Source organism: Thalia democratica, chromosome 5 (genome assembly GCF_965202585.1).
Source record: "Thalia democratica chromosome 5, ktThaDemo2.hap1.1, whole genome shotgun sequence".
Taxonomy (NCBI): Eukaryota; Metazoa; Chordata; class Thaliacea; order Salpida; family Salpidae; genus Thalia; species Thalia democratica.
In genome coordinates, this window is record NC_139169.1 from 31,428,220 (window position 1) to 31,443,701 (window position 15,482).

Consider the following 15,482-nt stretch of genomic DNA (forward strand, 5'->3'; position numbering starts at 1 on the left):
ATTAGAGAGTGTTTAAATTGTCAAGGTAAAAATTTAACAGCATCTTGAGAGCAATATTTGATTTAATTAGAATTTTAGTTATGTCGACCTAATACGTACAAGTAATACTAGAACACATTATTATGTTAAAAGCTTTATGGTATTTAAATTACTAGTTTTAAGAAATTGTTAGTGTACTATTAATTTTATTTTATAAAAACAAAAGGCATTTAAACAACATAGCTAATATTGAAAAAGAAGCATTTAAAACAACTAAAATCAATAAGAAGCGTATTTGTTCTTTTCTGCTTGCAAAAACCAAGCTCTTTTCAAAAGTCTCAAAAGCAAAAAACTGTTTTAAAAGCTGTATCATTAAAATAACCAAACGCTTTAAACGCTATCAACAAAAAATCACAACATTATGCGTTAGTAAGAGCAGAAACAAAATCACAAATTTTACCTAAATGAAAAAGTCCTTCAAAATAAAAACAATAGTCTTTTCCCAGCCTACAGTTCAAATTTTTCAATCCAGATGTTCAGTGAGTTTTGAAAGGCGGGCCAGTCATTTGATCAGCAAACCATTGTTTAATTAAATAAATATGTTAATATCAACACAAGCAAAATACTTGCACTAAGGCCACTTATTTGCAGTAAAATAAGGTAGAAAAATGGACTAAAAACTGCTTTTGTACATTAAAAAAAATATGTAGACCAATAAAAATGCACTGTAAAATGTGTTTCCGAGACTAAAAACAACTCTTCAGATGTTTAAGCCCAACCTAAATTATTACTTCTTTCCGTAAGCTTATAATAACAACTTTTATCATCAGCCTGTTTAAAATTAATAGTCTACATAAACCTAATATTTATTGACTGTGTAATTTAACCAGCATTTTTAATAAAAACAACTTCAAAAAAAAATTAACATCCCATATACACACTTAACATTTATCAACTGTGAAAACTCCAAAAATTAAAATGGTTTCTGAACGCAATGACCGCCCCTCTCTCCAACCCCCTCCTACCCCTTCCTGTACCGGTTGCCGTCGCCTATCCTGTGCTCGTCCCTCCACTCGTCCATCTCCCTTGCCTTCATCACCTTCTCGTCGTCGTCGTCATCTTCGCTCTCGGGTTTTCCCCCGTCTTGCTGCGGCTCCTCCCGACCGTTCGCCGGAATACCGACCCTGCTCCCCGTGACCACCTTGTTTTGTGGTTGGGGATTCCCCATCCTGCCCTGAGCGGCCTCTTGCTCGTAGAACTCGTCGAGGGTCACGGTGGGCAGAGACGGGTATCCCTGGCCGAACACCTGCGCCTGCATGCGGTCCTTGGTCAGCATGAACGGGGTGAACCCTTTGTTGTTGTTTCCACTCAGGGGTTTTTCCCTCTTGTGAACCTCGCACTCCCTGGAGGACATGAACTTCAAAATCTTCTTCTCCTCCTCGATGGATTCCAGCTGCTGGAGGGAGCTGTGGATTTCCTGGAGGATGTGGAGCTTCCAGTACTTGCGCAGGTCCGAGTCGTCCAGCGAGGCCTCGTTCTTCTGCAGCTGGCTGATTTGCTGTTAGGAAATTTGTTAAATTATTTGATAATATAAGTATTATTATATGAAGGTTTTTGAACGTATCTGTATACCAATTGCAACTTAATATCAATAGATTATTCATTTTGTTTTATATTTTATTACACAAAGCTTTTCAAAACTATATGAGTTTCATTCTCAAGTGATAAATTTTAAATGAAATTAAAAAAAATTTTTGGCAAGTGAACAGCTTAAAAAATAACTTTAAATTATGACTAAATTCAAATAAATACAAAATTTATAGAAATATAAAACAAAATGAATAATCTATTGATATTAAGTTTCAAATGGTATATAAATTTGATAAAATATTTATCTAAATTCAATTATGTTACATTGAAGGTATTATATAGCAAGGTTTGCTAAAAACAAATTGAAACCTAGCTGATTTGCTGTCGGGTATAAAACTGGTGATTTGATAAGATATAAACTATTTAATTAAATTCAATTATGTTCCATTGAAGATGTCATGTACCAAGGTTTGCTAAAAACTTGGGAAAATAGAAAGCTCGAATTGGCTTCAATTTGTGGGTGAAAATAAAAACTGCAAACCGTTGAAGCTGTACATTTACACCTCTATATGGCAATTAAGACATTTTGAAATAAATGCTTATTGAAAACTTATTGTGCAATACTGAAACGTTTCAAAACCCATATTGAAACCATAAGGTATACTTTTCAAAGTGTAAATAGTTTAAATTACGAACAAATTTATTTTTTAAATGTTTGAAATGTATGTGGTTTACAAACTTAAGCCTTAAATAGGAAAGAATAAGCAACTCAAAAAATATATTTAATCTAAAGTGACTTAATAACCTTAAAGTAAGTGACAACTTTTTTAGATTTTTTTTATTGCTAATTTTTTGTATAGAATATTGTTATTAAAAAATTTAAAAATTAAAAAAAAAGTTATTATATTTATGACTTTAACAATAAAGCTGATATTTTATTAAACTATTTTGCTATCAAGCTGTAAAATATATAGTAGTAAAAAATAAATACATTTAGAAGGTTAGATTGTCTTCTGGTAATATTTTTTTTTAATAACACAAAATGTTACTTTATGTATACATAATAGTTTTTGTACATAAAATAACAATTATCGATCTTTCAAAATAAAATAATAATAATCTTCAATAGTAAACAACTAGCCGCTTAGACTATAACAATTTTCAAATATGTTTAAAGGAATATATGAAAATTTACTGTAAATTCTTAGCATTTAGGAATCTACAAAGTTTCAATGAATATTTAAAAAAAAAATTATTCGAACTAAATAGCTAATATATTAGAAGCTAAGAACACTATATTTCAATAACGAATATAAAAGTTCAACAAGCTGTTTATGAAAATTATTGTTATTATAAAAATACATCTATCATCATCACCATAAAAAATATTGAATTAGAGATTGAAAATTAGTATCAGCTATACTTACTTGTTTTAACCTACTTTTACTCAGACAAAGTCAACTAATTTGTATACAAATTTTTATAGCAAAAAAAATAAAATTTAATGTATCAAACAATGTCGAGGTTTAGTTTCAGTAAATATTTAGATCATATTTACAAAAGATTAAAGAACAACTAATTAAAATTCTAACGTGTTTCAAAAACCTAAAAAATTTAACTTTATACAATATACGTATAAAGCTTTGAGTTTTTTAATATTTAGATTCAGTTACTAGTCTAAGAGAATAGTTAAACAAATTTTAACTGTTTTAACATTTTAGGTTTTACATAAACACTTGTATTTCCATATACAGTGATTTAATTAATTTTAAAATATAATATTAAAAATATTTGAGTAAAAAGCAGCTGAATAAATATTAAAACAAGTGTTGTAAATTATAACACTTAAATCAAGTTCTACTTAAATTAAGCTTAACAACAAACAAATACTTTTAATTAAACTTATTAATCCAAGTCAAGTAAAAAGAATACCTACATAAACCTTGTTATTACATACTTTTCTTTGTTTTAAAACTTTGTTTACTACAGGTAAAATTTACAGACATATTTATCGATTTTTTCAAAGCTAAACAGTTAAACAATGCCTTAATAATTAATAGCTTTAATTATTTATTCTTTTAAAACTAATAACTTTGTAATTTACTTGAGAGATCAAAATATTTTGAAAACTATTTTTTAAAGCTTCTTAAATGACGAAATCAAGTAAAACAAAAAACTATTAAAACTTGAATGTAAATTTTATCTTTCAATATATACAAGCTTATTAGAACTTTCAAAATAAACTAGATTAAAATAAATTTAATGTCTAAAGTTTTTTTTATAATATGTATTATAAACATATACATAAGTTTAGATTATTAGCTAGGCTACATCTAACATTTATTTAACCAACGTAGTAATACTTTTATGCGACTATCATTTACCCAATAAAGTTTTATGCTAACCATAAACTTTTATAAAAATGTTATGGAAGCATATTGAAACCAGTTGTAAAGCAGTTGTGATGCATTTCAAAACAATTAAGGTTATGGAATAATTTAAAAGCTACATTTACAATACGGGCTGAGGACAACGACACAATTTTTTAAACAACTTGCATTATATTTTAAGTTACAAAAAAAAACATGCAAATTATAAATTTTACAGATACAAGGATGCAAGTTCTTAAAATTTTGTTGAAAGATGAACCTAAATAAAAAACAATGTTTCGTCCGGGCAAAATGGTGTTTTGTATATAGAATCTGCTAATAAAACATTGATAAATAATTCATTAAAAGTAAATTACTTTATATGATGGATTTTTGCACAATACATCCTAGTAATAATTAATTGTTACGACGAAAGTATCGTGTAAAAATTTGCTGTTATTTTTGTATACGTATAAAGACCTTTATTTAACTAAAACTTTTTCAATAAATTTTGGTATATGGAGAGATACACATTACACAAACTTATACAATTCTTATCTTAAATACGTTATACAATTTCAATCTGACTTCCAAACGTACTTGACATTTAATATGTGAACGCCCGTTTAAAATTTAAATAAAAAGAAAAATTCTGACGCAGGTAGAGAACATTTTCTCAACTAAAGCATTATTTATCATAAATACTTCAAAAAATTGATTTTAAAAATAGTTCTTATTCCCGTCATACGATATATATACAAATATTAAACAAAACTAGAATTTTTTATCATAGAATAACTGCTTTAAACCAACCTCTTTAAAATAAACAATTAAGGAACTTAAATGCAAATTTAATACGACGATAATATTCGTGAATAGTTCATAGAACTACTTTACTTCAGAATAATCAGTGAAAAAATTGTTAACTTATTTCTAATACATCATTTAATATTCAAACCACCTTATAACAATAAACTGCTTGTATTTAATGAAATTTTAAATGTACTTTTATATAAATAGAATTTTTACTACACATTTATGTTAAAGACTAAAATTGTTTTATCGCACAAAAACGCTAATTTAATTTGTAAATAAAACTGAGATGTAACAAAATAAAATAAAAACAAATATTTTATAGTGACTTTACGCTACTTATTTACATTAAAATAAGTACGAAAAAAATAAACATTTTTAAAAAAAGTGTTTTATTTATTTTTCGGGGTATCAAACTAAACTGTAGAAATAAATTTCTTTAGTAAAACCTTAGTCAAAAGCTAAAAAGTTATTGCAGTTATTAAGTTTACTTAAAATTCGAAACTATAAAAAACTGCTATGTATTAAATGCTAATGGACTTTTTTAATTTAAAAAAAAAGTTTTAACATAAATTTCAACAATATCGATACAAGGAATTATATTTCAAATCGCAGCTCTTCAGGTCAAATTTTTATAATTTTATTTTATAACCTAAAGTTTTGCTTTATACACGACATTATACGCTAGGGGTTATCGACGTCTAAAAATAAAACTTTCTTTATAATCATTTTACTTTAAAAAGATATAAATTTTTTGAAATAGGATAAATGTTAAAATATATGTTAAAACTTTAAAAAGATGCTGTTAACCTTTTTTTCATCTAGTTTTAATAAAAATGTTAAAAAACAACTATTGCCATTGACGGTACACACACATATAAAACCTAAATTAATTATTTTAACAAAAATAATATAAAAAACAAAGAAATTTTACCAAACAATTTAACATACACAATATTTTACGTAATTACTTGTTTTTGTACAAAGCATATATAGATCAGAAATTAAAATAATTATCGATAAATTCAATTAAAAATATAAATTTACTGACGATCTCATTCGGCAAAACTTTTTTTTAATTATAATTTTGAAAAAATAAATTGTGTAATAAATTACCATTAAAGTATAGTGTTTATAAATATAACAAACAAACCTCTTTCCTTTCTTTTTCTTCCTTGTACTTTCTTATTTTCTCCTCCCTTGTGTTTACCAGGTAACCGAGATCCGGGTTGCCGTCGCTACCCATCTTCACCTTGTTACTAGGCAACTTGCCACCACCGGACGGGGTGAGGAACCTGTTCAGCTGGCGGGGGTTGCCCACGCCGTAAAGCGCGCAACTTTGCAGGAACTTTGTGAAGTTTTCGCTGGAACTTTCTAAAATTGAGGGTCGTTCCGTGCGGTCCTTCACCGTTCTCAGTTGGTGCAGTTTTCCTAAAAAAATTAATTTTATTTAACTTAATTTATTTTAATTTTTATAGTTACCAATACAGTTTTAAGCTTCTTTGCTAACTCATGTTATATTCTACACCGGGGTTTCTTAAAGTGGTCTTAGTGGCCCGCTTGGAGACCATGAGCAGCATTAGGAGCAATAAATGCAGTAATATGCATCAATATAAGCAGCAAAGGAGCCACAGGGGGTCATGAGGTCATAATTTGAAACATACACTAGATATTCTTAGTTGATGATGAAAAGCAAAACACAAAGGTCTTTTGTGTTTTTGATGGTAGTTTTTTGAGTAATCTTGTTGGAGGGAGCCATTTGAAAAAAGTTTGGGAAACCCTGTTCTACACTGATTTAGTTATGCTAAATTGTTTTTTTTTTACAATGTTGATGAAGTTCATCGGCCAGACACTAATAATTTTTATAAAATTACGTGTTGAAAATAATTTAAATCATTGCTCTCATATATAAAGAGACTAAATAGTTTATCTACTATATAGAACCTAAAACTAATTCTAAATTAACTTTATTTTTTAATTTAACTATTCTCAACACGCTTCAGTAAAAAACTAAAAAGCCAATCGACATGGTGAGAAACCTTACAGAGAGTTTTTTTCAAATATTATATTATGAATTTAAATTTAAAACAAACGATAGTTCAACCAACCGAGAAGTGCAGGCAAAAGTAGGAACTTTATGTCTGACGTTGAGATTTCGTCGAAATCCTCGTTGTCGGAGTACAGATCCAACTGCTCGACGCTCGCCATCAGGTGGCGCGCCTGAGCGATACAATCATTTACCTGCAGCTGGTTTTCGCCGGGCAGGTCCTCAATCGCCGAGTACTTCTTCCACAATTCGTTGAAGTGGGCTGACAGTGTGCGTTCCTCAGCCATTTTATCTGCCGGAAAAGTTACTTGGTAGTAAGTTGTAAATAAACAGTTGCTAAGATGCAAAACTATATAAACGTGTTGTTTTGAAATTTGAAGGCAATCATACAGATACTGAGTATATGAGCTACTTTATTGATTATTAGTTTTTTTTTTAAACCTCAAACAATTTATAAACCAACTTTAGTAACTAGCAATACTGTACTCCAAAATTTATTAACTTCAATTCTATATGACAAAGAACTGTCATAACTTGATAAAATATAAAATGTTCAAAATATATACGAAATATCAATGTTAAAACTCGTGATAATTGTAATACGATGTCACTACGCTATCAAGTGCAATTTCACATATGCAAAAGTTTTTTATCAATTTAAGTAAAATAAAAATAACTGCAAAGCACCCATATTCAAATTATCAAAATTAGTCGGTAATTAGAACACACTACTGTAAATTACAAAACTTTAATTAACTATAAAAAACTAATTTTAGAGGTTGTACTGTTGAATACCAGACTTTTTTTGAAACAAATTAAAAATTTGTTTAAAGTTAGAAAAAGCTCGATCTACTCCTAGATGCTATTTTCAAATTTAGCTTGCTAGTTAAAACATTGTATAAACTTGATCAAAATTTATGTTATTTTCATTAAGTTAATACCACTGTCTTTTTTTTCGAATACTAAAACAACTAAAAAATGCTAAGCTTTGCATACAGTTTTAGTATTAAAATATAAACATTCTAATTTTATGCAAAACTCGTGATTTGTAGCAAACAGCATCTCAAAATTCAATCTATCAAGCATTAAAAACACAAGAAAAAAATTAGAGTTTTAAAATTATAATTTAATTTAAAAATATTAAGCTAAGTATCAGTTTTGTTTAATGAGATATAAAAATTTAATATTAGAATAAATTATAAAGCTAAACAACTGAATTTACCTGCTTTTTTTATGTTTGTTAACTGATATATAAACCCTTATAATAAAAAATTCAAGAGTTAGCACTAATTTATTACTAAAAAACAAAGCAACCAACTTGTATTAGCAGTGTTGAGCCCAGTAAATGCTATCAACGGGTGTCAGCTTGCCAGTGACCAGTAAAACGATGTCAACCGCCCACCAAACTCCGAGTCCGCCCAGTGTTAGTAGTTTGCCCACTCCTGTTGGTATGTGGCCTAGTGCGAATCTGTGTGGCAATGTTAAAACATTATAATATTATTTTATTAACCTATAGTGTTAGTAATTTACAAGCTCATATTGGCATGTGGCCTAGTGCGAATATGTTATACATTAGTTAAATATTATTTTAAAACCATTTTGAGAAGTGAGATTTGGTTATGAAAATTTCTGTGCCCTCTTAGACAAACTTTATCCTCAAAACAAACTAAAACAAAAATAATATCACCATAGATGTGAGTGAACAAAAAAATTAAAGCAACAGCCATAAAAATAGTCTGTAAATATTTTATTGCAACGACAATTTGATATATATGGTTAAAAAGAAGAGCTAAATACACATATATATATATATGGAGAGAGAGTTATATAATATCATTTAATCGTTCTTCTGTACTTAATATTCAAGTAATACAATTTTTTTCTCAAGTAAGATATTTTTGGCACACTAAAACTTTAACATATATATTAATCAAAACAATTGATTTCCATGCTAGCAAGGCAATATTAAAAACAATAATTTTGTTGCACAAAACTTGTGTCAATAATTTGAAAAAAAATCTCTGTTTTGGAAAACAGTGGTCTAAACTAAAACCACTTTGCTAAAAATAACGGTAACAAATAAAAAGTATTAATTTTGAAATAACGCAATTACTTTTTAATAATCTCACAATCGTTTATCAATTTAAGTGTTAATAGTAATTTTAATTCGACAACATACACTTGTATGTGTGGAAAAACAAATAAATTTTAACTGCTGTTTACGGTTTAGCGTCAGCAGATTCTTGAAGCAATTAAGTTGTAAATCGTGAAAAGTAGTAAAGTAATAAAAAACTTAAAATTGTAAAAACTAGTGATTTAATAAGGTAACAAATAATTTTTTTTTTCATCTTTTTTTATACTTACACTTTAAAATTTTATTGCATCGGAGACTTTTATGCTTTCTTAAATATGCACCAACTATAAATAGGTACAATTTCAATAGCTTTTATTGTATTTATAAATAAATACATAATATAATTTTCGATTGTTAATAGTTAAAATCGCACTAAATATGTAAAGATATAATTTTAACAGTTTTTTTTTAGTATATATTCAATTATAATTCTTTTTTGTTATTGTATTTATAAATAAAAACATTGGAGACTATTATTGCATCGGAGACTTTAATGATTTTTCAAAAACGCAAAATACGCACCAACTATAAATGACTATAATTTTTATAGCTTTTATGCTACTTATAAATAAAAACATACCCATAACAAACTCTAATATCTTTTATTTATTTTAAGTTTGAGTAAACCATACCAAACAACAGTGATAACAACCACAATAAGGTATAACTTTTTTTATTGTAACCAACAATGTATTGTTTACAAACAACTTAAAACCATACCTGTCTACTCCCAGAAATCCGAGGAAGACCGATTGAAGAAGAGTTGTGACGTAACAACGATTCGAGTAACTGAAAATATTAATCAATTTAATAAAATCAGAAATAATTTTAAAAAGCTGTTTTTGAAATATTGTTTCATTTTTGCAAACACAAGTCTACAGTACTCAAACATAGTTAACGATATCAACAACTATGAATTATAAACAGCAGACGGCATTATACTAAAATACATTTATAAAACATTTATGATGCATTAATATTTAATGATAAAACATTTACGATTCATAAGACATCTATATACAGGGTTGCCACTCGTTTTTACAAAAAAAATTCCAAGTTTTCCAATTTTTTTCCAGGTTTTTAAAAGTGCAAACTTTTGGGTCTAATTTTAGCTTAAAGTTAAATTTATGGTAAGAAACTGTTCCAGGTTTTTCCAGGTTTTTCTAGAGATTTTGTTCAAAATTTTAAGTTTTTTTTGCCTAAATTTTCAAATTTCAGGTTTTTCCAGGATTCCAGGTAAAGTGGCAACCCTGCATCTATATAACACGTACTGTATGCAAGGGACGTTGGGTCGAGTGAAGTTTCTGCTGCCGGAGCACTCGATGAACTTATCAATCACTTTGCACTTGACGCTTACGAACTGGGTCGCTTCGAACGAGTGGTTTGTCACTGGTTTCTGTGGTGAACAATATTAAAATTGTTTATTTATTGTAATTGAATTTTTACTAAAAAATGTTTGCAAATTAATAAAACTCTACTGTTTCCTGTTAACAAATAAGTTAAATTAGTTTTTGTGGAATAGTATTATCAAAGAATGTTATTTAAATACGAAATCAATTACTAATAAAGTGTATACAGCAGTTAAAAATAAATTATTGCAATTGCTTTTATTGAGATAATACATATTAAATAGTAAATATTTTCTTAACAAAAACAAGTTAAAATTACTATGTTTTTAAAAGTAAAGCAAAGTTTATAATATTTAGTAATAGGGAATAAGCTTTATTCATTAAAGTGCTATCTCACTAGCGTGATATTTTTATTAAAGAAACATCTAAAATACTTTTTATTGTTCATAATACCAAACTATAAAGCTTATGATCTATGTTACTTTTGGGAAAAATTATATTGAAATCAAAATATATTAGAAGTTCTAAGTGTAATTGCATTAAAAAGCATTTTCATTAATCATAACTTAAGTTCTTTTGTAATGAACTTTTAGTTGAAATGAAATATAAATATATATAAAACACAAAGCATTTGTAAAGCCAAAATTAAGGAAGTTATTAAGTTGTTGGCGTAATAATTATACTACTAATACTTTGAACTCTAAATTAGTTTATTGTACTTTATGCTAACTTTTAAAATAAAAATTTGTTTTAAAATTACATAAATTACATAGATTTATCTCGAAATAAATATATAAATAAATAAAGTTCAAAATATAACGACTAAAAAATCAGAACTTTAGTATTTTGTAAAAATAAAAGACAAGGAAGTTTACTTATACAAACACAGTTTTTGAATTAAATACATAACATAAAGAGACTAAAAGTATATTTCAATTTATGTTACTCTACACTGTACATCAGGGGCCTGCAAAATAACGCCCACCAAGCAAAAACTGTTGTCTGTGACGTTTTTTTTTATATATAACAACTAAAGTAGTAGAAGCAAGCTAAGTTTTAAAACTATGATTAAATTTTCAAAAACACTCTCTCTAGCTCACTAGTAAACTATTACTTATTTCATGTTAATCAAACAGTTTTTTATTGTAAAAATGTTTTGTTAAGCCAAACTTTCCAAAACACCCGCAGAGTAATTATTTTAGCAAATGTACCTGTTACTTATAAAAGGCTGCTTTATATATTAAACAGCAATATTTGCAAAATACATACATTTTTATTTTAAAACCGGTACAATGGCTTTTATATGGTATATTTAAATTTCACGTTGAAATAAATTTATTAAGTAAAAGCATTGAAAATAATATTACTGTATATTATTGTTAATACAATTTACAAGAGAGCTTTATTGTTTTTGAAATATTAAAAAGCTTCTTATTCAGACTTTACAAACATAAAACCTCCATTTATTTTTGTTAATACTTTTTTTGCATAAAAACCATAAATAATTAAAATAAAGTCTTGCATAACAAAATGCATAATTTATGAATGTATAACCACAACAATAAGAACATATTTTGGCATATTGTTTACACTAAAATTATTACTATGGTATTTAAGTTGCTTTAATTTACTGTAGTTTACAAATTGCCATCAAAATAATCATAGTCTTGTTTTATATTAAAACTAAACTTTTAAATCTTACTTCATAGAGTACTATTTCATTTTTTATCTTGTGAACTCGTAAGGTTTAAAATAATAAACACAATTTGAACAAAATGTTTTTATACTTGTTGCAGAAACTTATGATTGAATTGACAAATGTATTTAAAAGTACAGTGTTCATTTTACGTGTATCTCCGCATGATTAAAAATATGTTAGTAAGAAATATTCAATGGTTTAAACTATTTGCTTTTTACAAAGCTCTACATGATTACAAAAATTTATATAACCAAAAAATAAAATTACCTTTTTACAGTATTCAGTAGTTGAACTAGTCTTGTTTGGACTTGTTGTAAAGTTGGAGCTTAAAAACTGAGGTTCTTCACAAATTATGAACTCTTTGGGACTGAAAAACGATACAAAGATTGTAAATTAACTAGTCAGTCTTATGGATATTAGGTATAAGATAAAAAATAATTAATGAAATTAAAGCATTCAAAAACACTTATTTTAAATACAGTTTAAACTAACTTTATAACTAGAGAGATATAAAAGAGCCTTGCTATTTTATTAGTACTTGTATACATTTAATATTTTTACAAATTTATTTGCTAGAATAATATTTATCCATAATATTATGCAGAAAAAAACTTATAAATCATTTTAATTTTTTATAGCTTAGCTTTAAACTTAAAATAATAAACTTTTGACAAAATTAAACAGTAAGACTTCTGGGAAACAATTATGGCCATTAGGAAATGAAGAAACTATTTTTAAGTAAAAGTAACATAAGCTTTTATATGAACCCAGGAAGCACTTATATGAAATTAAAACTTTATCTAACCTTTTAAATATAGTCGTTTTCAGTAAAAATCTTTGTGTGTAAACTCAACGAAAAATCTCTATTTTTAGTAATTAGTTGTTATTTTTTTAAATAACCAAAATTTCCGATATTATCTTTTCTGTTTTTATATTCTACAAGTATTTGTCGAATTCTCAAATCAATTATTTTTTAAATTTTTTATAGTTAAAATAAAAGTTACAAAACAACATAAGTTAAAAATACATAAAACAAAAAAGGTGTTGAACAAGCTACAAAACTACAGGTAATAACACAAATTGTGAAAGAAATATGTAAATATGAAAAGTTATATCTTGCAAGTACAGAAAAATTGTTATGGCCATAGGGAGCTGGCCTTATTTTTACAAGGTGATTTATTCTGTAGATTTAATTTATAACAATATTAAAGTTATTTTAATAAACAAAATGCAAAGAAACTTTGATATATTAGGAATTAAATTTTAATGAATATAAAAAACTAAGACCCAAGTAACAAACTCAGTTCTCTTTTAATCTTTTGACCTATTATAGTTAAAAAAAATATAACTTTTTATGAACTTTTTTCTTCCATTAATATTTTACAATATATTTTAATTCAACTTTTTAAACCTTCTAAACTAATTTAGTAATATTTTGTGAAAATTCAAATTTTTAGCTTCAAAAATTAAACAAATGTTAATGACTATTTAAATTTCAGAGAAAATAAAAATATAAAACCTGCAGCTTATGTTTGTGGTTAAAAAATAACTCTTACTCAAAACATAAATGAGATTTTAAACTTTTTTAAAAGTTACTTTTAGCAAAGATCTTAAAATCGAATAAAAATTAAATATTTAACTCCATAGATAAACGACTTGCAGCCTTCTTATGGCACTGACAGCATTAAAAAATAAATTTAAATAAGCTATAATTAAACCTATTTTAAGTAAAAGTATTGTACAACTACCTGTAATGTTGTACTTTACACATTATTACTATTATCACATTTCGCCTTAAGTTTAACACGACTTATTCATTAGAGATAAACTTTTCTACAACAAATATAACAAATAAATGTAAAATATAGTGCTTTAAGTTTGAAAATTTTTGATAAATACCACATAAAGCAAGTATCCGAAATTATTTTTTTTATCAATACTATAATAAAACACAACATAAAAACAATAAAATAAATATAAAACTAACAGTTTAGAGCAGAGTATTCTTGGAGAAAACGGGTGGGAGTTTTGCTCAGACTGAGCAGTGAGCTGTACCAGAAAATTTGCTGTGATGAGTGACAATAGTAATAATTTGATAGCCTGCTTGTGAAGGCAAAATGACATGTGTAAAAAGCTGTGAAACAAGTTACTTAATGTTGAAGAAATAAATACATATTATAGTTAAAAACAATTGTTGAGTTGTTTATAAAAATTATACAAAAAATAACCTAATTCTATAAATAATAAAATTAATTATATAATCACAAGTTTAATAAATTTCAAAATTTGTTAATTGTATTTTAGGTTGCACACCTTGTTTTAAAAATCAACTTTAATAAGTATTTTTTTAATTTTTGTTACTAGAAAAATAACTTTTAAAATTTTTACTAACTTGTATATGAGAGCTAAATTTGTTTAAAATTAAAGGTGAGAGCTAAAATAAAAAAACTACAAAAACCAAATTTTGCCTGCAGTTTATCTGATAAGAGTTATAAAGATTTTGAAAGAGCTTCAGTAACTTCAAATAAAACTGCACATACACAAAAAAATTTAATATTATAAGTAATTTGAAAAAGTTATATAAAAACTAAATTTGTTTTAAAATGTTATGTTTTGTGTAAATTCCTGTTTTTTTTTACTTAATACTCAGGTATAGTATATTTAGACCTTTTTTGACATTTATTTTCACAATTTTAAATGTTTGTACTGTACATCAGTTATTGAACCAATGATGTTATAAGAGGGTTATATATGAAAGGTAAAAAACTAGCCTGAATGACAGAAAAATATTTTTGACTACAAACTACCCTGGGATACTTTATATTTTTAGGGAAAATTACTTGCACTATTCAGTAAAAACTCAAACACTTTATTCTAATAAAACAATTAAATTTAAATGACCATCAATTATAATCTCATGATTTTGATTTTATTTTTCAAAAAATTTGGTAACACATGTGGTTAAAAAATAATGTTTAAAATATAAAGTTTCTTTAGACCAATTCATAATTTTTTGAAAACATTAGAAACAATTCAATGCTGAGTTAATAAAAAATAAAATTAAATAAGTTAATAATATTTTTTTTAATTATCTTTATTATGGTCTTAATTATGTTAGCAATTACACAGTTATTTTTGTAAAGTAATTAATTTATCTTTTTATAATTTTAACTAGCTACTAATTTTTTCAAGTATACTTATTAGTATGCAAATTGTTACTTAGTAATATTTGTTTTAGTACTTTTACTTGAAATTTTAAGTGAGTTTTGAATTAAATAGCTAACTTGAGGCTATTAGCATCTTGAAGTAGATTTATCTCAAACATACAAATGTTTAAAAGATATATTTTTGATAGTAAAAATAGTTAAGGGCATATGGAGTTCCAACACTTATTTTTACAAAATTACAGTTTCTCAATATTCGAGAGCTTTAAATATATCCTATAAAGCTAACTTTACAAGAGGCAAAAAAAATTGTGACATAATCAGTTTTGTAAAAAGTT

General features: G+C 26.2%; 2 protein-coding genes across 2 annotated transcripts; both read right to left on the bottom strand.

The window, feature by feature from the left end:
- Positions 1–1,000: 1,000 nt before the first annotated feature.
- LOC145836408 (immunoglobulin-binding protein 1-like) lies at positions 1,001–7,085 on the bottom strand. Its single transcript, XM_082944210.1, has 3 exons — positions 6,860–7,085; positions 5,905–6,182; positions 1,001–1,537 (listed from the first exon to the last, which is right to left on the bottom strand). The coding sequence occupies exons 1-3, from the start codon at positions 7,083–7,085 to the stop codon at positions 1,001–1,003; spliced, it is 1,041 nt and encodes a 346-aa protein (XP_082800336.1).
- Positions 7,086–8,116: 1,031 nt separating this feature from the next.
- On the bottom strand, positions 8,117–14,110 carry LOC145837001 (TM2 domain-containing protein 2-like). The gene is made up of 5 exons (XM_082944769.1): positions 13,968–14,110; positions 12,248–12,347; positions 10,204–10,328; positions 9,653–9,721; positions 8,117–8,266 (listed from the first exon to the last, which is right to left on the bottom strand). The coding sequence occupies exons 1-5, from the start codon at positions 14,102–14,104 to the stop codon at positions 8,122–8,124; spliced, it is 576 nt and encodes a 191-aa protein (XP_082800895.1). The 5' UTR covers positions 14,105–14,110; the 3' UTR covers positions 8,117–8,121.
- Between the last annotated feature and the right edge of the window lie 1,372 nt (positions 14,111–15,482).

Bases quoted from the DNA above. Each gene is read 5' to 3' on its own strand.
- LOC145836408 (XM_082944210.1), bottom strand. From the start codon at position 7,085: ATGGCTGAGGAACGCACACTGTCAGCCCACTTCAACGAATTGTGGAAG. The intron at 6,183-6,859 runs GTTGGTTGAACT...TAATTTTTTTAG, and splicing joins ACTTTTGCCTGCACTTCTCG to GAAAACTGCACCAACTGAGA. The intron at 1,538-5,904 runs GTTTGTTTGTTA...ATTTCCTAACAG, and splicing joins AAGAAAAAGAAAGGAAAGAG to CAAATCAGCCAGCTGCAGAA.
- LOC145837001 (XM_082944769.1), bottom strand. From the start codon at position 14,104: ATGTCATTTTGCCTTCACAAGCAGGCTATCAAATTATTACTATTGTCA. The intron at 12,348-13,967 runs GTTAGTTTTATA...ATCGTTTTTCAG, and splicing joins AGAATACTCTGCTCTAAACT to TCCCAAAGAGTTCATAATTT. The intron at 8,267-9,652 runs GTATGGTTTTAA...ATTGCCACACAG, and splicing joins GGATTTCTGGGAGTAGACAG to ATTCGCACTAGGCCACATAC.